This window comes from Alexandromys fortis, unplaced genomic scaffold (assembly GCF_014885135.2).
Source record: "Alexandromys fortis isolate MF-2015 unplaced genomic scaffold, M_Fortis_MF-2015_v1.1 scaffold_20, whole genome shotgun sequence".
NCBI classification, from domain to species: domain Eukaryota; kingdom Metazoa; phylum Chordata; class Mammalia; order Rodentia; family Cricetidae; genus Alexandromys; species Alexandromys fortis.
Genome location: NW_026067903.1, coordinates 2,754,335 through 2,777,381, shown reverse-complemented (window position 1 = coordinate 2,777,381; position 23,047 = coordinate 2,754,335). Strand labels below are relative to the sequence as shown.

Below are 23,047 nucleotides of genomic sequence, written 5' to 3'. Positions count from 1 at the left end.
TTCACCTGTGGGGACATGATGAGCGGGTATAAAGAAGGTAGAAAATAACACCGGCGTTAATAGCATGGGTTGGTGGTTTGTTTCTTCCATCACTGATATTGTTTGTGATTATTACTTGCAGTGCTGGATTTTCAAGTACATTTTGTGAAGCATTATTTTTTATCCTCCAATAGGGGGCCTCCAAATGCACCTGTTTATACTGTGTGGCACTGTTCAACATCTATACAGCCCGGCAAAGGGGCTGTTGGGACAGAATAGAGCTGGAAGACCTGGTGCTTGTTTGTCTTCTGGATAGGCCAGGGCCAAGACCTCATTCTCCTACTTGGCTCCCTAACCAGCACCCAGTGGTAGACCATGATGTCTTTGGGATCTTGCTAGGCATCAAGGGATAGATTGGAGCTGGGGCTCTGAGCCACAGTTGTACTAATCCTGCCCCTTTCACTGTGTGGAGCTGACTTGTGAATGAGAGAGAGAGCAAGCAATGGTATCATTTGGACCTTTTGGGGGAGTTCATGAGATGTTATCTCATTAACATGCTAATGAGATGTTAATGAGAAACTACTATTAGAACAATTCCACAAAATTCCAGAAAAAGAATTAGAAAATCAACTCTTTTTTAAAATTGTTTTTATTGAGCTATATATTTTTCTTCACTTCCCTCCCTGCCTCTTCCCTCCCCTTCTACCCTCTTCCATGATCCCCATGTTCCTAATTCACTCAGGAGATCTTTTCTTTTTCTATTTCCCATGTAGATTAGATCCTCATTGTTGTCTAAGTTTTCTGGGATTGCTTTATGTCTAAAAATTACTTATGAGTGAGTACATATTATATTTGTCTTTCTGGGTCTGGGTTACCTAACTCAATATGATGTTTTCTAGATCCATCCATTTGCTGCAAATTTCAAGATGTCATTATTTATTTCTGCTGTGTAGCACTCCATTGTGTAAATCTATCACATTTTCCTTATCCATTCTTTGGTGGAGGGGCATTTAGGTTGTTTCTAGGTTCTGGTTATGGCAAACAAAGCTGCTGTGAACATAGTTGAGTACGTGTCCTTGTTGTACGATTGAGCATCTTTTGGGTATACACCCAAAGTGGTTTTGCTGGGTCTTGAAGTAGGTTGTTTCCTACTCTGAGAAATCACCATACTGTTATCCAAAGTATTCCACCAGTTTGCACTCCCACCATCAATGCAGGAGTGTTCCCTGTACCCCACATTCTCTCCAGCATAAGTTGTCATCAGTGTTTTTGAAAATAAACTCGTTACATCAACTCTCTTTGAAAAAAAAAAAGGTTAAGAAACAAACAACTAAAAACCAAAAACTTAAATTGAATCCCCTAAAACAATACCATAAGCTTAACCTTCTTTAGATCTCAGAGAGTTTCTTGTGGGTAGGAGTGGGGACCTTCTCTCCCACTCATTAGACACCTCCTTGTCTCTTTAATGGGACTATGTTTGGGTTTCAACCAGTGTCCAGCTAATGTGGTGAAATCCCATGCATGGAACTGTTTAAATGTTGGATATATAACCAGAATCACTTTAGAATGTATTCTTGGTTGGAAGTACGTCATTTTAGCCAGTCACATACACACACACACTCACACACACACACACACACACACACACACACATTAGGGAAACTCAGAGTTTCCTTAGGCCACTTCCCCATCTGGCAGGCATTCACGCACAAAAAAAAGCCATGAGCCTAAACTGGCTGCTCCCCTGTGAGGAGGGAAAAGGTGTGTCCACCTCCACCCATTTAGAGCAAGTGACACAGCCCAGTTAGTAAGTCCCAAGAGACAGGAGTATATAAATCCCTGTGGTGACTCTGGAGACGTCACTGAAGGTGAAAGTCTGACCTGGCAGCCTTCCCCAGGCAAGAAGCAGCAAGCTACAAGAATGCAGAGCTCCAGGTAAGAAGGTTAGAGAGAGCCTGGGAGAGACCAGAAAGCAGGACCGGAGGCTCCGTTTTTTTACTGGGACCTCAGACAACTCTCTATGCTCCTCCTGTCTTCATCTAGGTGACCTTTCTCCCCAGTGAGTGTCTATACAGTGTGCAGGTCACTTTAAACATTTCTTTGCCTTTTCCCACTTTGATTTTTCTATTAAAAAGTGTGTGTGTGTGTGTGTGTGTGTGTGTGTGTGTGTGTGTGTGAATTGGGTCAGAGGGCTTCTAAGACAGTCCACAATTCCAGGCAGCTGACAAGCATCTAGAATCCTAAAATCCCCCCTGGAGGGACTGAATAGGTTGGGCTCTCACCGTAGGAGGCTGGGCATGTGGGGCAGAGTGCAGAGCACCTCTTTGGAAGGCTCCTGGGACTTGCCTAATGTGGAGTGCTTGTTTGTTTTAAATGGACCTGAAGCATCTCAGAAGCCATAGCTCCTGGCAGAGTGAGCAGCCCTCTAGGATAGGCCTGGCATTTACAGGTGTTAGAGAAACTCTTTTTTTTTTTTTCCTTGCTATTTAGAGTCCCCTCTCTTGACTCCCTTTTGGAATCTTTCCCCCTCCCCCTTTAAGCCCCACCTTAACCAGTCTCTGACCTGAGCCTCCTTACGCAGGGTGGTCTTGGCTAGAACTTCTCTCTGGGTAAATAGAGGCAGAGCACTGGACTGTCCTCCTCAGGCCCGCCCAGGATTCTGCTTGCAGTGAGATGTTGCTGTCTTCCCTCTGGGCTTCTTACCATCAGCCTCACCCTCTTCTCTCTGCCTTTCCAGGAGGCTTTTTTTTTTTTTTTTCTGGGATAAGTGTCTTGTTCCTACAGGCGTAAGTGCGGAAGAATGCCGTCCCCTGAGGCTCCTCTGAACCCCGGCTGTCTCAATGCATTGTTTCCCTTCTTTTAGCTTTGTAGGCTTTCCCAGGAGCTGCAGGTCTGGAAGTGTAGTGGGGATGGACCCTCCCCCATGAGCTGTAGGTGGGCCTGGGCTTCACCCGATATCTTCACTCGCGTCTCATTTTCCAAAATTGTTTAATCCCTAGAGTCGAGCAATCCTGTGATCACATCCCTCCTCCCATACTCCAGGATAGCAGAGCCAGCTCCTAGTGCTAGCAATGCTAGTACCTTCCACAAGTGGTGCTGATGCGGGCGCCTTGCCGTGGATGCTTCATCATGGCAGTGCCCATGTTTATCAGGTCCTTGGAATTTGCCGCTATCAGATCTGCCTACCACACAGATTGTTTGGCCCACACGGATTTCCAGATTCAGTGGGTGTGGATGGGTACCCAGGGACTTGCGTCACAGACTGGCACTGCTTGCATGGAAAACCCATTTTGAGGACTGTTTTCTCAGGCGATAAGACAAGGTTCATGCCCATCAGTAAGCCTAGGAGGGAGTTTTTTCCCGGGAGTCTTGTAGATACACAGGTGATTTTTGTTCCTGCGAGTTGATATAGGGCCTGAGCATCTGCATTCCTTACAAGCGCCGCTCATGTTGTTGGGCTACACTCTGAGCAACTAAGCTGTAAGGAGTTTGGAAGAGACCTTACTTGAGGGTGAGGAAGGAGAAAATGTAAAGAATTGGGTGGGTCTCGAATGTTCGAGAGGCAGTACTCATCGGGATATTTTACATGTCTGTAATAGGCAGAACCATAGAATGGGATCCATTGATTCATGGCCCGTATAAGCCCCTTTCCTTGAGTGAGGCTGGGATGCATGAACAGATGGATTCTCACAGCCATGGCCTGTGTCCCTTTATATAGTACAGCTGTAGGACTTTTGTGGGTGCAGTTCAGGCTCTTAACCAGTTGTGCAAAAGGAAGAGCAGATGGGTGGCTCCCATGCCAGAGCCTCACTCTTCCTAAGTGGGTCTGGAGGTCAGCGTCAGAGAAAGCCGAAGCTGCATCAGTGATCTGTTGGCCTTAAAGAGGTGCACAAGCTAGAGACTGGGTGGTCACTAGGAGCCAGCCTTCAGCCACTAGAAAGCAGGGACTTCAATATTCTAATTATAACCATCACAGAAACTTGGAAGAGGACTATAGGCTCATAAAAGGAACACAGCCCAGCTGACCCTTGGCTCTAATCAGGAAAGACTTTGGGCAGAGAAACCATCTAAACTGAGCTCAGACATTAGACCTACAGCTGGTGGGGCTAAATGCCCAGTGTATGGTCCTTGGTTTCACAGTAATAGGAAACAAAACTGTGTCCTGGTCTTTCTCTTTGACTTCTGTATGCCCTATTCCAAGTTATAGCGCAGTGGTACCTACATCGCCCCATAGTCTAACACAGCGTCGGTCAGATTTTGCTTCTACCATCTCGTCTTCCGTCAACTGTGCCAGACCCTGATGGCTTCCCACAGCTTCCCCAGGCCTTCCCGGCTGTTTTCAAATCAGTATTTACAGATAACATCTGCTGGATTATATATTGTTTTGACATCCATTCTCTCTCCAACTCTCTCTCTCTCTCTCTCTCTCTCTCTCTCTCTCTCTCTCTCTCTGTGCGTGCGTGCGTGCATGCATGCGTGTTTGTAATACCCCCCAGGCTTGCTACAGGATATTCAGGACGTGAAACTGCTTTTCTGTCCTACGGAAGTGGTTTTCAATGTGTAGTCCCTGGACAAGAGGCTTCAGCATCATCTGGGAACTTCCTAGAAATGCAAATTCTTGTGTCTCCACTCATACTTCCTGAAAGAGATGAGGCAGGGACAAGCGTGGGGATCAGCAGCTAGACTTTGGTCATCACCTGTCAGGGTGTCCAGCTGTGTTCTGCTAGCAGCATTCACCAGAGCTCCTTGTTTCCCATGGCCAGAGAACAGAGGGCTGGCGTAGAGAACACCAGCTGTGAAGTGGGTAGGCCTGGAAGTCCAAGCGTTCCTATCAGTGCTGTGCCAGGACTAACTTCAAGGCTGCAGAGGAAAGAAATACCAAAGTAAGAAAGGGCCAGCCACTAATGAACCTGGGTATACTAATATCTACCACGTCCTGTTGCTCAGGTATGTTAGCTGGGGGTTGCTAGGAGAGAAATCCTGGACTGGATTTCAGACTCCAAACTTCTTAGGGATGTTCTCACCACGAGGAGCAGGCTGGTGGTGTTGTCTTCCAGGAGAGAGATGCCAGAGGGTTCAGCGTGGCAAGGGAACACAGCCCTTTGGGGAGAACCAAGAGTTTTCGAGCCCATGGAAAATGCAGCGGATCTGGGATGACTTCCGGTCAATTAAAACATTTTCTTACAGCAAGGGGTTTCCCACGGGGTGTAGATAGAAAGTTCTTGGATTCTGTGTGTGCATGTATACGTGGGTGGACGGAGGTGTGTGCATATGTGCTCACTGTTGACCTTTATTTTTTTTTCTCATGGACATTCATCATGCAGGGCTCAGGATAACTTCTTTCCTTGGTGACCCTCAGAGCAGAGGGCATCTTAGCTGTTGTCCTTGGCTACCCTTAGACTGTTGGCCAGTCTAGGTTGGGCGCAGTTGCTGGAGAATGGGAAATAATCTTTCAAAGCATAAAAGGAAAAGTCCTATCTGTCCCAGAATCTTGACAGTTCTAGGAGAAAACGTTTCTACAATGTATAGCTATATTACAGAAAAACCATATGCTCACTGAAAATCATTGCCCCTCCGTGTAGCTGCTGTTGCGAGAAGAGTCTCCTTTGGTTCCTGAGTCCTCTTTCCATGGGGGAGGGAGATTCAGCCAGCTCTTGTGTATCTCCATCTCGGATGCCTCACCTTCATTCCTATTGGGCTCATCAGATTCCTTTGGGTAGATGCTCATTGCAGTTTCTCACCTGGTCCCTTCTAGCCATCTTCTAGGATGCATTCCCCAAGAATGGTAGGAGGAAGTGTGCTTGATGTATACCTGCTGACCTAGGGTCACTCACTGGCTTCCTCAGATCTGTGTTTGTGTCTGCTGGGACCCATGGCTGGGAAAACCCATAGTCTAATGTCCCAGGTATGTGACAGCCAATGTCCTCTGTACTCCTCACTGACTCTACCAGTCCTCTGCATTTGGCCACCACTTTGTTTATTTTCCTCTGGTTCAGAATGTCCAGGTGATAACCAAAATAATTAGTAGCTGGTGGGGGACACACCCCAAACAATCCGAATGGATACTGCCACATTGATTGCTCAACTATGGTGATGTCTGGGAGCATCAGGAAAGCTGGAGCATCAGAGCAGAGGCAAAGTGGCTATGCCCTGGTTCCTTCTCGGACCACTCCGCTGCTTCCCAATGACAGCTTCATCTAGATCAATCCCTTTCGCTGTGGCAGCCCCAGCCCAGCCCAACCCTTAGCTTACCTTCCATTCTTCACTGCATGTACAGTCTGAACCCTCTCCATTGACCCGGGAGTGAGACTACCAGCAAGTCATCTTGTAGCAACCTAGCATCCCTTCTGTGGATGTAGCCCATCGCCAGTGCTTTTTCTCTCTGCCGTTCCCACCCTACTAAGAGTAGCTAGCCAGACCAAGGTGGGGCTCCTATACATATCCGTTTGTAGTGAGCAAGAGTTCTTCTGCTTTTAGCTTCTTGAAAAAAAAAATCAAAATTCTTTTCTGCTTGGCTTTCAGGTTTCAAACACATTTTAGGTCTATCCATCTCTTTCATCTGGTACCTCTCTTTCCCATTTTCCTTGGACCCCAAAGGATCATTCTCTTCTGCTTGTCTTCCTGCTGAGAAGGAGTTTCCCCCATGTCTTATCTACATCCTTCCCTCCTTTCCAATCAGTGTGTTGTGCTTCCACTCCTGGGGCCATCTTGTAGAACCATCAAGAATAGCTTGGACACATTGCCTTCACTAAAAACATATTCTGCTCTGTCTCCCAGAAAGAAAAAAAAACTCGAACCAGAGTTGAACCGTTCTGTGTCATCCAAGGCCATCACTGGAAACCTTAGCTGTTTTGTGCTCTCACATCCCAAGGCCCTTGTTGGGACCCAATAACACGGAGGGAGGGCAAATCTTCCAGTCTGCTCTTCCAAGCCCCACGTGGTTATTTGCTTTGCACTTTGCAAGTCTCAGTTCTTTTCTCATCTCCTTTATTGCCGGGGGAACCACCTGCTGCTGTTTGCAGTTTGCATTTTTTTTTCTATCAACCATTCTACTTTTCTACCCCCAATCAACTCCCACCCCTGTCCTCCAGGAGCTTAAATATGTTCAGCGTGTTCCGCTGTACCAGCAGCATCGCATCTGCTTTTGAGTGAACATTCACCCTGGCCTCCATGATAAACCTACACTAAAATGTAGCCGTTTGACACAACCACCGCTTTGTTAGAGCTCATACATCGCGTAGGCCTCATACTTGAGAAACGGTGGGCAATTCTTCTGTGTGTTTCAACCGAGTTCCAACTGTGTTTATCAGTTAATGAAGGGACATGTTTGTGTCGTCTATGATTATCTCACACGGGTGGTACCTTTGAGGGGGTTCGAGAGGTTGCTGACAGCTCAATCAAGACCCTCACGCATGCCCCTTCTGTGGGCAGTCAGGCTGCTTCCAAGGTGGCTGGTTTTCCGCCAGGAAGCGAGGTGGCATCTGCTTTGCTCTCTCACCTAGCTGCAGAGTTCACACCGAGTGAGCTCACTTCTGTTGCATTCTTTTGGCCACACATGAGTTACTAGCCTGCCCACATTCAAGGGAGGTGAGCTGGACTCCACCTCTTGATGGCAGGCTGATGGTAGCACCACAGAGACTTATGAGGGATGGAAGCCATGCTCACGGACATCTGCAAGATCTAATCTACTCTGCAAGAGAGCCACACCACGTAGAGAGAGAAAGAATGTCGGAGGGGGCTTCTAGGATGTCGCTGTGAGTAAACACAGACTCTTGGGTTGAGAACCTAGGGCTCCTTCAACTGTTCCCATCTTTGGGTCCTTGTTTGTTCTCTCTGTGGTATTTTAGAGGGACAGGTTGTTTGGGTAACTGGTTCTTTGAATGTTTGCCTTGTTTCCTATATTCATGATCTAGGGGTTGGAAGCACACATGTCATCTGAAGGGTGTTATGTGTGCTTGGAGCCAGACTCAGCCCCAATGCCAGCAGAGCAGACCTGACCACTAGTTACAGCTGCCTAGAAATGGTCCAGCGGGGGCAGAAATGGCAAATCCTGAACATTGGTTCTGTTCTTCACGGCCCAAACAGCTCACATAGATGGGCTGACTTGGTATACTTTGTCTGATGAAGCCCCTTGACTTGCATCTTTAGAAGTGGAAGTTGTAAGCCTGACCTAGACCTGTGCTCAAATCCAGATTAACTTTGAATCCTCGGTAGTGAGGCCCCGTCAGCATAGCCTTTGTATTTCAGAAATGAGGAAATGGTGACACAGATTGTGTAATTGACTTTGTGGTTGCCCAAGACTGCATAGCAACACAAAGACAGAGGGCCCAGTTCCTATCCATTACCTGTGTTTAAGGACTCTGTCACTAAGGGGTCAATCTGAAAGAAGGTACCAGAAAGCTTAGAATTCCCAACCAGCTTTATAAACCTGTAGGTATTTTTCTCCGTGTACTTAAGATCATGTTTATATGTTAAATATATTCTGTAATTTAGAGGCATGCATTTGGTCTTACTGATTGCTTTAGGCAACAGTCTATACGTTTCTAGCATGGTAACTGGTATTAGCTCAGTTATTGACGAAGATGCTAGAAAGTTCCTGGCTGCGGAGGGCCCACCAAAGCAGGAGCCTGGCAGAATGCAGAGGGTGGACTCTGTGACCACTCACTTGGATCTGCCAGCTATGTGTGCTGGCCATGTCACTAACCCCCTCAAGTACCAGCTTCTGTGACATACCGGCGAGCCTTGCCTTGTGTTGAGTGCTTTCTCTTTTCCAGCACTGTGTTGAGTTCTACAAGTGACATGTCTGTCATCCTAAAATTTTGACCATATGAGGGGATGAGCCACCCACATGTGATGTTTCTGGCCCTTGGCTGTGCCCCTGCTGTTCCTTGTGTCCTCACTCTCTGTCCTCACGAGCTTTCCCCTGGGTTTTTTCTAAAGAGTCTCACTGAGGTCCAGGCCTACTGACCAAGGTGAACAAAATTTCTGTGGACAACTCTAGGTAGCAACATCTGACCAATGAATGCCATTTAGAGAAAGGCAAGTTTGGGCCCTGAACTGGCAGAAAAGTATTGAGTTAGGGATCTGTCTGGAGATGGAAAAGGCCTGTCTCTTAAGGAGGTACGTTCGTGACCATCTACAGATGATACTGATGGAAAGAATTTTCTAGGAAGTGTCAACATCTCCTCCCTCGGCTTCTCCAGGACACAGTGGGAGTCGAGGACCCTGGTTAGGGAGTGGTCAGTGTTCATTCTGACATGATTATGCAGTCAGAAACAGCACCATCACACTGCTTGGAGGCAGAATCCCCTTTATTCTGGGGGTAAAACCTAGCTTCCGTCTTTCCAATAGAGCAGCAGCAATCCCATCAAAGGCTCTGTCTCCAGGCAGCACATTTGCCAATAAAAGTTGCAGCTGCCCGGTCATACATTCCTCCTGACTTACGCCAAGGATGCTCCGATCCCCTCAGTTCTTAAAGTTCTGAGATTTCCCGCCTAAGCTATGATGTCAATATTTATCTCCTTATCAGTCATAGAAGGCTTCATAGGATGCACATGATACGTGTGTGGGCTTTAGGATCTTTGATTGCCACCCTGGCCTTGACTAAGTGATGGGTGCTTGAGCCAGTAGCTAATCAATTTGATTAATAGTCAACACTGCCACCTTGTTCTGTTGTTTTGGTGACTGTTCTGTCTGACTCAGAAGTGGGACAGTTGCCCAAAACCTCCGGGCATCAAAATGAGCACACTAAAGCTTAACTTCCCACTTTAATTCAGTCCTGACACATTCAAATACAGTATTGAAGGTTTTTTTTTTTTGAAATATTTCAATTGATCTTTAAAAAGAATTTTGTTTATATACTCGCCTGTGATTCCACTCAGACCACATTTATATCTCTCCCAACTCCAGGCCCTCTTTGGATGACCCACTGAGTTCGGTTAGTGCGACCTGGATGTGTATGGTGTCGAGCCAACCCCTAGAGCATGAGAATTTCATCAGGGCCTGCGTCTCCAAGGAAGGCTGACCCTCCCTTTCTTAGCAGCCATTAGCTGCCAGCTGCTCATCAGTTGGCAGTGGGGCTCCTGCATCCCTCCTCCATCCACATGGAGATGTTGATTGGCTTGATATCTGCCGGTCTTTTACAGACAACCCCAGAGGTTAGTGAGTTCACGGGTGCGATAGTTCTGACAGGCCCAGAAGACACAATTAAGCAGCTGTCTTCACTGATCTCAGGCTCCCACAGTCTTTTCTTCTCTCCTCTCAAGATGCTTCTGAGCCTTTTGAGGAGGGGGTTGTTATAGATATCTCGTTTAGGGATGAGCACATATCCCCACAGTGCACTTTGATGATCTGTCTCCATAGTAACTGCGAAAAGATGCTTCTATGATTGGGGGCTGAGAGTTGCCTAATCTGTGAATAGAAACTTAAGTATTTAGAAGGCAGTTTGATGATCTGTCTGTTTAGCCAAACAATGACCATAGGTCTTTCCCTAGGACCAATGACCTCCCAGTCACGAGTTCCTATTTTTACTTAGTTCTTCTGTTAAATCTGTTAAAATGTATTTATTGCTGTATGTATCCTGAAGAACTTGGGTATTTGATGGTACCTGTAATTTTCAGATGCTGTATTTTTTTCTGTATATGGAATTTTACAGTATACAGAGAGGGAGAGAGAGAAAGAGAAGGAGAGGAAAAGGGGAGGGAGAGAAGAGAAAGAGAGACAGAGAGAGACACACACACAGAGAAAGAGACAGAGAGACACAGAGAGAGACATAGAGAGAGACAAAGAGACAGAGAGAGAGACACAGGGACCCCACACACAGAGAGAGACAGAGACACAGAGAGGACAATGAGTTCCAATTCTAGGTGAAATCTACTTTGAAGTACCCAGACCTTTTTTTGTTCCCAGTCTGTGAAGAGTGACGTAATTGCTTACGTGCTCGTAAGCTGTTTGCATTGTCCATGTACAAGGGTCAGAAGCTAAACAGCTGCTCAAAGGCACAGGTCCCCCAGGACTGAGTGAGTACCAGGAGATGACTCCTGTCTGCTCAGGGCCCGGTCATTTGGGCCTTTTACTTTACCGTGTTATTTCTCTTTTCTCCTCATCTTCACACAAAATTATCATTTGCATGTAAAATCTCGTCGCTCTCCTACCCCACTTTTCAGCCCATCGCCGTGTTCTTACGCGGAATGAGAAGCGTGAAACATGATTATTTGTCTAGAGAAAAAAAAAATAGAGAACAAATTATGACTCCCGTGCTTGGAATGAACCACCCCTGAAGTTTCCTCCCAATCACAAGGTCAGCTCGGCCTCCAGGAGAAAAATCAAGCTGCCTGGGTTTTGGAGATGTGTTTAAAGAAAGCAGGGCAGGGAATGTGTTTGGGTGGGAGCCTCAGCGAATGATTGCGTCCCCTCTATGGGCCTGCCAAGGACTCGCTGTTTCCCACACTGCAGCAATTTTGGTTCCAGCCTTTTGTGAGGTTTTGATTATTGAAAACTGTCACTTCTACGTGCCTGTGGTTTGCTTGTCTGAAGCCACTTCCTGGGGAAGTCACGGTGAAGCAGCTGTTTTGCTGTAATCCAGAGAGAGAAAGAGAGAGAATTCAAGAGAATCTCTTGACTGGGGGTGGCCCGGGGACATGGACAGGGGCAAGCAGAGCTCAAGGAGGGCAGCCCTCGAGGATTTCCTTTCCTTCTGGAAACAGTTACCTTCTTGCTTGACCAGATGGATAAACTGGACAGAACAGTCAACTTCCAGTTCTGTTTGGTTCTTTGCCCAAGGAAGAGATTTGAGTAAAATTCTTGTATTAGTTACCTTTCTTGCTGCTGGAACAAAAGAAAAGAAAACATAAGAAGCAATGTAAAGCCAATTATTTTTGGCTTACAGTTCTAGGGGGATATAGTCTATCCTGGTAGACAAGGCAGCAAGCCAGACAAGAGACAAGCTGGTCACATTGCATCCACAGTCAGGAAGCAAAGAGTGAACAGGAAGTGAGGCCAGACCACAGAACCTCAAGTCTACCCCTGTGACGTACTTCCTCCAGCAAGGACACACGTCCCAAAGGTTCCCCAACCTTCCAAAGCAGTGCTGCTAGCTGAAGGCCAAGTGTTCAAATACATGGGCCCGGGGCATTCCCCACCTTAACCACACTTCCCTGATGCCAGAGCTTCATGGTTCCATGAAGCATCAGCTAGAGACCTCTCCAGCAGATACTAACTGATGTCTTGGTATCAGAGTAATTGTTATTCGTGTTTTAGACCTCGATACAAACCCAAGGAAAGCCTGACTCAGAAACAGTGCGAGCCTTGGGGCAGGGACTGCTTTCATCCCCGCAGAGGCTTCAAGGCAACTCCCGAGTCAAAGTCATTTTTCAGAATCCTCCCACCAGATAAAGTCTGATCTGGGCCAAGTTTGTGTCAGAAGGAAGGCTGTGGGAACAGCACGCCTCATGCTGCCTTTTAGGGCTCCTTCCCCTGGGTATTTTTTAGAAAATTCTTTAATGATTTCCAGGCAGGTCCCAGATCAGGTTTGGGTGCATACTGTAGAAAGCTTGAGTAGAAATCTTGAGTACATAGAAGAAGGCGGTCTAGGAGCCAACTCTCTCTCATTGATCCAACACTTTTCCATGAATCCTCTCAACTTATGTTCCAAGATGATGGCTGCAGTCTAGCCACCAGTGGGTATGAACACTGAGGGCACAAGGAACTATGATTAGTGGAGATTTTGTTGGGGATGTTATTTAATTCTAACTGATAGTGGTACATGTTTATGAGATACAGCACGACATGGCACACACACATATATATTAAATAATGAGCAATTATATGCAATTAACAAATTGATCACTTGGTATAGATCTCATCTGCAAACCTCCTAGCTACTTTGGAATACACATTGACTATAATTATCTGATTTCACAGTTAGAGAAATAGCACTTATTTTTCCTCTCTATGTCTAACTTTGTGTCATTGACCAACTACTTCCAACCTTTTCTGGCCCCAACCCCATCTCTGGAGACCACTATTTTACCCATACCTTCTATGTGATCAAGATTTTCAGATTCTACATACAAGGAAGATTTTATAGTAATTGTGTATGTCTGGCTTCTTTTGCCTGACATGATATACCTTCTACTTACGTTGCTGCAAATGGAAGAATTTATACTTTTAAAAATGACCGACCAAACAGTATTCCATTATGTGTATATATGCCACATATTCTTCATTCATTACATTTTGACATTGAATTGACTCCAAATCCTGCTTATTGTGAATAAGAGCGAGTGTCTCTTTGACATACTGATTTCAGTTCCTTTGGCTATATGCTTAATCATGGGGCTGTGAGGTTCATAAATATTATTTTAAGGGGCCTCCCCAGGAAGATTACACATTCCAGTTACATTCCATTGGCTCAAATTTTCATTCTTACATGGACAATTCTAACAATAGAGGGTGATGGGAAGTGTGGTCTTTGTATGGGATGGACCCAGTGGACAGACAGAGGTAACATGATTAGGGAAAACAGGGTGGATAGGTATTGGGGGAGGAGAAAAAGAATATCTGCCATAGAAAGTATTGCTCTGAATAGCAGGGGGCTTTGAAGTCAGCAGTCTTGGGGTAAACTCCAGTTCTTACTTAGTAGCTATTCTATCATGGCCAAGCCAGCCCCCTTAATCTCTTTGATTTACTCTGATGTATCTTACATAAAATGGTACGATAGTCACCCCTAGGGACAAATGAAGAAATGTATGTTCACTATTAGTCATTGTGGTTATCACATTAGCCCGCACACTTGTGTATTTGGCTTAATTTTCTTGTACAAAGGCATAGCATACGTTAGACATGGTGTACTATTCCAACTGGATAATCGGTCTGGCTAGGGCCAGTGTAGCTGGGGACATGATACTCAGGTGAGTGTCTGAAGAGGACAAAGCAACTTGCCTCATGTTTATACAGTTTTCATGTCACCAAACAAGAGGACAGACAGGGTTAGAGGTGAGATTTAAGAAGTATTTATGTTTCAAGAATGCATGCGTGAGAGAAGTCTGTGGAAGCAAGAAGACATTGGGGGACACAGTGCTAGGCCAGATACACACCTAAGAGAGAAGGATCCTCTGTCCTGTCACTAGAAGTAGGCTCCAAAGCTGAAGGTTTGGGTGTTTGGAATCTGAGAATCCCTGTTTATGAGGGAGGATTTTACTTGAATATTCTCAATGCTCTCCCTGCATTAGCGTGGATTCTCATCTGAACTATTTCAAGTTGTTCCCAGGACAAGGGAGGTGTGGTGGTGGTTCAGACTACACCTCAGGTAGCATTTCAGTCATGATTATCCCCTGGTACTTTCCATGATTGGCCACTGAGGCCAGGAGACTTATAAACATGACACAGTTTCTGACTGGAAAGCTGTTACCACCCCTGGAGAACCAGGCAAAGAGCAAGCCCAACAGAGAATATGAATGTTCCCATAATTACCCCTGCTGGTGTGTGACTCTTGCCTTGATCCCATGACCTGCTGAGGCCGTGGAATGTGGGCCAGTAAGAAGGCACTAGTTCCAAGCATAGCAATGCTTGCTTCTGCCTGTGTTGCTTGGCCATTCCTGAGAACGGGTGTTTCCAGCTTTAAGGATACTGAGAGCAACATGGAGGCCATGCGGACTCCGCCTGTGTCTCGGAGTCATCCTCAGCCCTGCCTGGTCTTGACTAGTCAGCCTGTATATGACATAAAGACTTGTGAGTCACGGCCAATGATCACTTTATGTCGTCAGCACTGGGGATAATCTGCTACGCTGCCTTGCTATGGTCATGGTTGGCTTGCTTAACCAGCAGTTGTGTGGTGTGAAAGGCCCAGGAGCCTTTTAGACAAGCAATTGGTGGACCATGCCTAGGGTAGGAATGCTTCATGAATTTGTACATGATATTCACTGTTTAGATTCTCATCCCTTCAAGATATTCTTGCTCTCCCCTCCCCCCGCAATACTTTAGACCAGGAAGTTAGCACTGTGTAGAATCTCTAAGTGCATGTCAGAATTGTGTATAAAGTAATAGTCAGTCTCCAGGTCTATGTCATTGACTTAAGGATCTTCTAGATCCTGAAGACTGAGGATGCTCAAGACCCCTATTGAAGATGGTGCGGTACCTGTGTATGAATTGTATAATCCTCCTGTATGCTTTGAATCATGTCTATGCCACTTATGATATCAAACACAAAGGAAATGCTAGCTGTGCCGTTGCTCTAATGTCTTGCTTAAGGAATATCAAGAGTGGTCGATGTCTCTGCATGTATGGCAGAGATGGTGAGAAAGAATAGGAAGGGCCCAAGTGGCCCAACCACGTTTTATGACTTTGGCAAGTAGTCTTAGCAAATGGGTATTTCAGACATAATATTGTTCTGTGAAAGGGAGCGGAGGTGGGAAGAAAGCCTGAAGGACAGGCCTTTATGAAATGCTGTCAGAACTCTATAGTAAAAAATCTTCTGTCATGGGTCTGTAGGGGTGCGAATCTCCAAACCCCTAGGTCTACAGCTCCCTAACTCAGACAAGCAGCCCTCCATCTGGTATTTCATTCCAGCCTCATCCCCTCTTCAGACTCCCCCTCCTCCCACATAGAAGGTTGTATTTGGGAATGCAGCAGAGATGTGCAATTTTCTCAAACTCTTTTTTTCTGTTGGAATTTAGACAAAGCAAAGCTCTCCAGATAGGAATTCCAGTCACACGTCTTTAAGGGTATCTCTGACAGGGCACACGGGTCTAGCTGCTTGCTGACTGCAGGTTGGAGTCATCTGGGGGGGAAGAAGGATTACTAATTTGGGGATCCCCTTTCAGCTGCAGTTTCTCAGGGTGTTAGGTACTTTTTGAAAGCTTCCAGGTGATCCTAGTATGTAGTCATGCCGAGAAACATGAATCCAAGTGGGGACTTCCTGAGAAGACCCAAGTGAATCAGAATCTAGGGCCCAAGAATCTCCTAATTTAACATGCGCTAAGCAAGTCAGTTAGCGTGGCAAGTTCTGCTTAGACACCGTCTGAAGACACAAAGGGGAAAAGGGTGAAGGGCAGTAACCTCTGCAAATGGTTTCCGCGTACCCCAGCAGAAACCATCTTAGTGAAAATGCTGGCCCTGCTTCCGAAGACGATATGCGATCACACTGATGTACCAAAATAAGACTGATGGACTTAACTTTCCTCGGAGTTTTTCCATTCTGGCTTTCGAGTTTTGAGGTGTTTCTTTCTTCCTCTTTGGCTACCTACCCACGTTTATCCCGGCTTTGATGAGGCTGAGGTCAGGAAATCAGTTGCCACTCTACCCCAGGCAATAGACTCAATTTCCATCCTGGGAAATGACAACTTGAGACGGAGGTATGATTAGGGAACAGGTGCTCCTCTCCGCAATGGATGTGGTCCAATGCTAAGACAAGCTTGGTAACTTTTCAGAGAACCCTGAGAGATTCAGGGATGAGTTCCTAAAGTTTGACTTTTGTCTTGCCTCGGAGGCGTGTTATTACTGCACCATGGGCCAGCACCCGATACATGGCCACATAGTTAAGAAGAAGAGATGGAGTTCCTTGTGTGGGTCCCCACTGAGACCTGAAGAACTCCACCTTGAAGCTAGGGAGAGAATAGAACATCACGTGAGCTGTGCTTTTGAAGAAATAAAGGGTTTTAAGGTTGATCCTGTTCAGTACGATCAGCTTAGGCCTTCTTGAGACTTTATCTGGGCACTCCTGAAAACATGACAACGCTGTCCCACACTCAGTGGAAAGAGGGCTTCAGTGGCTACCCATCTTATGACACAGGCTTCCTCAGGGTCCTACAGGAAGTTACACGGCTTGAGGCAGACTCTGACCTTTTGTCTGCTCTGGTAGAGGTCTGTAAGGCTTTTCACCAGAGTGGGTGGAAAGGTCTGAGAATCATAAGAGGTTAGAGAAACCTATGAAGCTCTGGCTTCCCTGACTTGATTGCTACCTCAGGGCCACCCCACAGAGCCCCTGAAGGTCTATAGCCAGCTCCAATAGGAACAGTGACATCAAGGTCAGAACCAGTGCGCATAAAGGAAGGGAGCCTGCTCTCTCTGGTCACTCTCGGGAGGGCACACTGAGAAGTGCCCCACGCTAAACCCAAGCTCAGTCAGAGGGGGCATTGTCACCACCTGGACTGAAGAGGCCTGAGGGTCCTTCAGGCTCTACCACCTTCTCCACAGAGTCACTGTCACCACAGAGTCACACCAGGAGAGCCTCGACTTAGGTAACCCTTGACCCGCAAACAGGGAAACAGTTTTATTATATATGGAGTTTCCTGTTCTAGTCTAATCCAACTTCTTGGCCTTCATTGCAATGTCAGCTGCCCAATGATGGGTATAAGTGTGCAGCCTAAAGTCAGGAGTTTAACTTTCCTTACAGTCAACACCTGTTTCTATTTCCATTTAGAGAGAATGGATAGGTTTCTACAGGTTTCTATTTCCGTTTAGAGCGAATGGATAGGTTTCTTCATTCGCTAACTTACTTTGATGGTACCAGTTCTAAACTCATATACATCCCTAACAGACAATCTCTGAAAATACAGGTTGGCTCTGGAATTGCTAGGGAGACAGACTCCTTAGACCCCACCCTTGTTCATGAAGATAAAGGGGAGCATCTTCTTGGTCCCTAGGACTCAATATTTATCCAAAATTTGAATCTCTTCAGTGTCACGATCCTGTGTGCCTTCTAAGGGTGTGATTGGGACCTACAGGAAGCTCCCGAACTTTCTTGGGGTTGGGGACAGCCGCTCTCTTTTTTTGGGGCAGTGTTTTTTAAACAAAGTACTATGAAAACCATGCTAAGAAAGGGAGCTGGGCTGCAAACACAGACAAGTGCCATTGTTAGGATCCAGAGGACAACCCTGTGCTTCTCAGGCATGGTGATCTAGAGGTTTCTAACCTATACCCTCAGGAGAGGCATCAGGACCACATGTTACTAGAACTGCCAAGGAGAGATTTCTATGCTTCTAGCCTTTGAGCAGCCAAAAACAGATATTGTCAGTCATGAGCTATTAAAATCTCTGAAGATACTAATCTTGAGGGTGGAGGGTGGGATGAGAGATGAAGAAAGCTCTGATTTCTCAACCCTGCTTTCTAGCTTTAATGAGAAACAGGCTCTGCAGGATCACACTATTTAAGCCATTTCCCTCCAGAGGGACTTCAGTTCTGAGCAATCCTGGGTGTCTGAGGCGAGCATCTCGGATTGTGTAGGCTTCGCTCCTCGCCCCTTCAGAGTGACCCAGGGACTCTAGTCTGTGTTCTGCTCCCTTGTGCCCACCTGAGCGTAATCCCCTCCAAAGCCTCCTGTGGAGTTGCTTGCTTTATTTTCTACCTTGAACGGAGCAGAAGAACCCAAGGCCAAGGAGGCACAGTAGCTTCCTGTGAGCTGTGGTTCCACCACTGGCAGGGCAAACAGGTAACAGGAAGGGCTGAGTGGATGGGTATTAATGAGAGGAGATCCTTTTGCTGGTTTCTCATCCATGGCCTGGCCCGTTCAGTCTGCCCACGTGGAACCAGGAAAAGCTCCACGAGGAGTAAAACCTGAGGACTTCTGGCTTCCAGTGATTTGTTAAACTGTCCACAAATTCAGCAAATGAGTTGGGATGGAGCAGGATGGTGAATAAAGTGGATTCCTCATCCACATAGAGCTTGTGTGTGTTTAATGAAGAATTGCTACAGAGGACCACAGAGCTGGAGAGGAGAGTGTGGAGGGGGCACTGGGGCCAGAGTGTAACGCAAGGCTCATGCTGAGGGTGAGGAGAGACCTCACTCAGAGAGTGGTGTGTGGGTGCACGCCTGAAGGAGGAATAGGTACAAAGAGTTGCCCAGGGCTGGAGCTATTGAGATGCATTCATTACTGGAGAGACAAGACATTTGGGACCTGAAATTTCCATTCCAGGCAGGTGTGTGGGAGACACCCAGGGGTTTAATGTTAGGCACCTTCAGAAACATAGCCGCAGGGAGAGAAATAAAATGGTTTGAGTTTTCTTATTTGAAAATTTGTAGACCAAATGTTCCTCATCCTCAGGTGCAGTTTCAAGACCCCGTTCTATCCCCCAGGACCATCTTTCCACAGAAGCTCACGTTCCTACCAACTCTTCTTTCTCCTCTTGTAGGCTCCGAGAGTCCCGTGCCCTTGGGAAGTTGGTACTAACGATGTTCATCTTGTGTGTGCTGGTGACTTGCGTTTCTGCTCTCACCACTTCGTCAGTGGAACACGCAGAAAGGGTTTCTGGAACCCCTACTACGCCAGAGAAACACACAGGTAAGAAATAACCACTTCAACAGGGAAAGGGCCTGACCCCGTGTTTCTGGGGAGCACAATTCTCTAAACAAATATACATATTCAGAATATGGCCAATCTGCCCTTATTTAAAGAAACATTTGTTATGGAGTTTGAGACCCCTGGAAAAAGACCACAGCCTTAATCTAGATTGTAAATAGTTAAGTTTAGTGAAGCTGTTAGGAGGACAGCAGTTGCTGAGCCAAGCTAGACACTGATGCTCAAAGGGAGGGGGGCGGGGTGAAGGAAGGGGTTTTTACACGCGAAAACCACAAGAACACCTTGAGTATCAGCACAAGCAAATCAAGAACTGTTCTGCTCTGCCAAGATTAGGTAGCCAAGGCTACCTCAAAATAGTCCTTGAATGTCTATATAAGAAGGTTACAGAATCAAAGCAAGTCTTCAGTCATATCATGGAAGTGGGTGGTCATGGGTGTGTATTTCTGGTTGGGAGTCACTGAGTTACTGAGATAAATTATTGGGGCTTATCTTTCAGGGACTGGCATCAGAGAGAAATGGCTAGTTGTTACTAAGGTGGAGGCTTAGGAGAAAATAGAATTTCTTTAGCCATCACACCTTTGATTTGAAATCTGTCTCAACCAACCTGTTTTATCTGTATAGAGTTCAACATTTAATATCAACAAATGGATATATAAGACCATGTATTTAAATCTTTAAAAAAGAAATTTAAGATGTTTTTATTTCTGTGTGCATGCACATATGTGTGTGTGTGTGTGTGTGTGTGTGTGTGTGTGTGCTCCCACATATGCAGGTGCCCTGAAAGACCAGTAGAGAGTGTCAAATCTCCTGTAACTAGAGTTACAGATGGTTCTGAGCCTTCTGACGTAGATGCTGAAGAATGGAACTCCATCCCCCATTTTTTTTTTTTAAATAGCATTGTGAATCTGATTTAACTGACTCCTCGGGACGAAAGCTGAAATTGGTGGTCCTCAGGTTATCATTTGGGGAATTCCAAAGCATAGTAGCAGGGAGTACTGCTCATGGGATCCTGGGTGCGGGTCAGTTTGCTGGGGACATACAGACTCTTACTTAGATGACCCTGTGTACCCTTTTGTTGGGACCACCTTCAGTTTGGGTACCTATGGTTTTGCTATGTGAGCAGGCTTTGGATCTAAAGCCTACTCTCTCTGACTGGCAGAGCTTGGAGACAACTGCCAATTTCGTGGCAGAGAGTTCAAATCTGAATTCCGGCTGGAAGGTGAGCCTGTGGTTCTGCGGTGCCCTCTGACGTGGTCTTATTCAGATGCCGCTGCCAGTTCCTACCCCTTTCTGACCTGGCGTAAAATGAACTCATCTCAGCTGATCCCTGGAGATGAGCCAAGGCTGTGGGTGAAGGATGCCTCCCTCTGGCTTCTGCCAGCAGAGCAGCCGGACTCTGGGACCTACATTTGCACATTCAGGTAAGACCCTCTGGGACGGGGTGGTGTGGCTCCAGGCAGAATGGAGTCGAAGGTTCTCAGCACACACGGATGGCAATTCACGCTTTGTTCTCCATGGGGTCCCTGCACAGCCCCTGTGCTGGTTAGGGTTTATTTATTTATGTTTATTTCTTTGGTCAACTTGACATTAGCTAGTTTCACGGAGAAAGGGAATTCCATTGAGGAATTGTCTCCATCAGATTGACTTATAGACAAATAGGTGGAACTTTTTGATTAATGGTTTATATAGAAAGACCTAGCCCACTGTTTTAGTCAGTGTTCCTCTGCTACAAAGAGAAACCATGACCATGGCCGTCTTTACAAAAAGAAAACATTTAACTGGGGCTTTCTTTCAGCTTCAGAGGTTTAGCCCATTATTACCATGGTGGGAAGCATCATGGCGTGCGGGCAGACATGGTGCTAGAGAAGGAGCTGAGAGTTCTACATCTAGATCTACAGGCAACACTGGCACTGGCTTAGTCTTCTGAAACTCCAAAGTCCACCCCACCAATGACGCACTTCCTCCAACAAGGTCATGCCTCCTAATCCCTCTCAAAATAGTGCCACTCCCAATTGATCAAGTATTCAAATACTTTAGCCGCTGGGGGCCATTCTTTTTCAAACCACCACACCCACTGTAAGCCATGCCATTGCTGGTCAGAAGGTTCTGGTTATATAAGAAAGGAGGCTGAGTCATTCGTGCAAAGCAAGCCAGTAAGCAGTGTTTCTCCACGGCCTCTACTTCAGTTTCTGCCTCCAGATTCCTGCCTTGACTTCCCTTCAGGATGGAATGTGAGCTGAGAGCTGAAATAGGTCCTTTCCTCTCCAGGGTGCTTTTAGTTAGGATGTCTATCAGTGATGGAAAGTCAACCAAGACAACACCTCGCCTGGACATTATTATAGCTCCCTTCCTCCTGTGGTGTGTTTGATCTCTGCTCAAACGTCACTTCTCTGGAGAGCACTCCCCCAGCATGTTAGCTGATGCAGCATTCGGTCCTCTCTCCTTACCCTGATGTCATTTTTCTTGACCGTGTTTTTCCCACCAGACACACCTGTTCTGTGCACATGTATGTAATATTTGTCCGCCATCAGAACACGAGCCGCAGAAAGAGGGGGATTTGCTTTGTGCCCTTCACTGGTGACTCATGGTAAAGAAACATGTAGAGAAACAAGACATAGATGGAAAATCCCAGGGAGAATTTTAGAACAGGATGGAATCTTAGAGATAGCTGAATCCGATTGATTATTGCACAGATAGAGAAAGTGAGTATGTATAGAAAATTCTTCTAGAAAGGAGCAGGGGATAGACCATGAATCTGGACCAGTCCTCCCTATTTTATGTCCTATTGCTTTTGGAAAATATTCTTACACACATGTAACATGGACCCTGCCATGTTAACTGTCTTTAAGTGTGCCACTCAAGCAAGTTAAGTGCTTCCATATTGTAGCACCACTGTGGCCACCATCCACCTCCAGAGCATCCTCTTCTTCCCAAAATGAAGCTTGGTCCTCATTAAACTGCAGCCATCCTTCTGTTCCTCACCCCCTCACCCCCTGCAACCATCGCTCTACTCCCTCTCTCTCTGTAAATCTGCCTCTCTAGATGCTTCATGCAAGTATTGGTGCCCCTTCCTTTTCAAGACTGATGGGTTGCTGTCTCATGGTGCAAACACCTTCCTGTCTCTGCTTGTCTGTTTGTCCTTCTGTAAACACTCGGGTTTCTTCTGCTTTGTGGCCTTCTTCAGTAATGCCATTATGAACATGAGCTTTTGTTCATGTTTCTGGATCATCTGGCAGTTTATGTCTGATCTTATTTGTTTTTTTAGGAACTGCCCATCTGTTTCCCACAGCAGCTGCATCGTCTTCCATCCCCACCAGGGTTCTGCTGTTCTCCACGCTTGCCAATGCTGGTTGCTTTTATTTTTCACAGGTCTGTTCTAATGGGTATGAACTGGTAGTTTCTGTCCTTGGCTGTAGTCTCCTGGTATTTCAGCTTGCCACGTCTTTTTTGGCCACTTGTGTATATTTCTTGGAGAAATGGTTACTCAAGTCTTTGCCAGTTTTGAGAACTGCGCTCTTTATTGCTTGCTATTGAGTTGGAGGAGTTTGGGATGTCTTCTCCTGATTGGCTGTATGACTTGGGGATCCTTTATCTCACTCTCTGGCTTGCTCATTCACTCCATTGATCGTGTCCTTTGGAGAAACTCATTTGCATTTTGGTGAATTCTCGATTATGTACTTTCCCTATTGTTCACGTTTTCTGGGATCAGGGAATCATGAATGAATTCAGAGTTATGAAGCTTTCCCCCGCGTTTTCTTCCTATAATTCTATGTT

General features: G+C 46.2%; 1 protein-coding gene across 3 annotated transcripts in view; it reads left to right on the top strand.

Moving 5' to 3' along the window:
- The first annotated feature begins 1,717 nt into the window (after positions 1–1,717).
- The window catches only part of Il1r2 (interleukin 1 receptor type 2), a 37,302-nt gene continuing 15,972 nt past the window's right edge, over positions 1,718–23,047 (top strand). The window contains exons 1-3 of one of the 3 annotated variants that reach the window (XM_050134741.1): positions 1,718–1,914; positions 19,107–19,255; positions 20,433–20,694. In XM_050134741.1, coding sequence (XP_049990698.1) covers positions 1,901–1,914; positions 19,107–19,255; positions 20,433–20,694 — 425 coding nt within the window. In that variant the 5' untranslated portion in view covers positions 1,718–1,900. Of the gene's footprint in view, positions 1,915–7,621; positions 7,734–18,154; positions 18,407–19,106; positions 19,256–20,432; positions 20,695–23,047 lie in introns of those variants that run through there. The other 2 variants (XM_050134740.1, XM_050134742.1) reach the window with 2 other exon arrangements.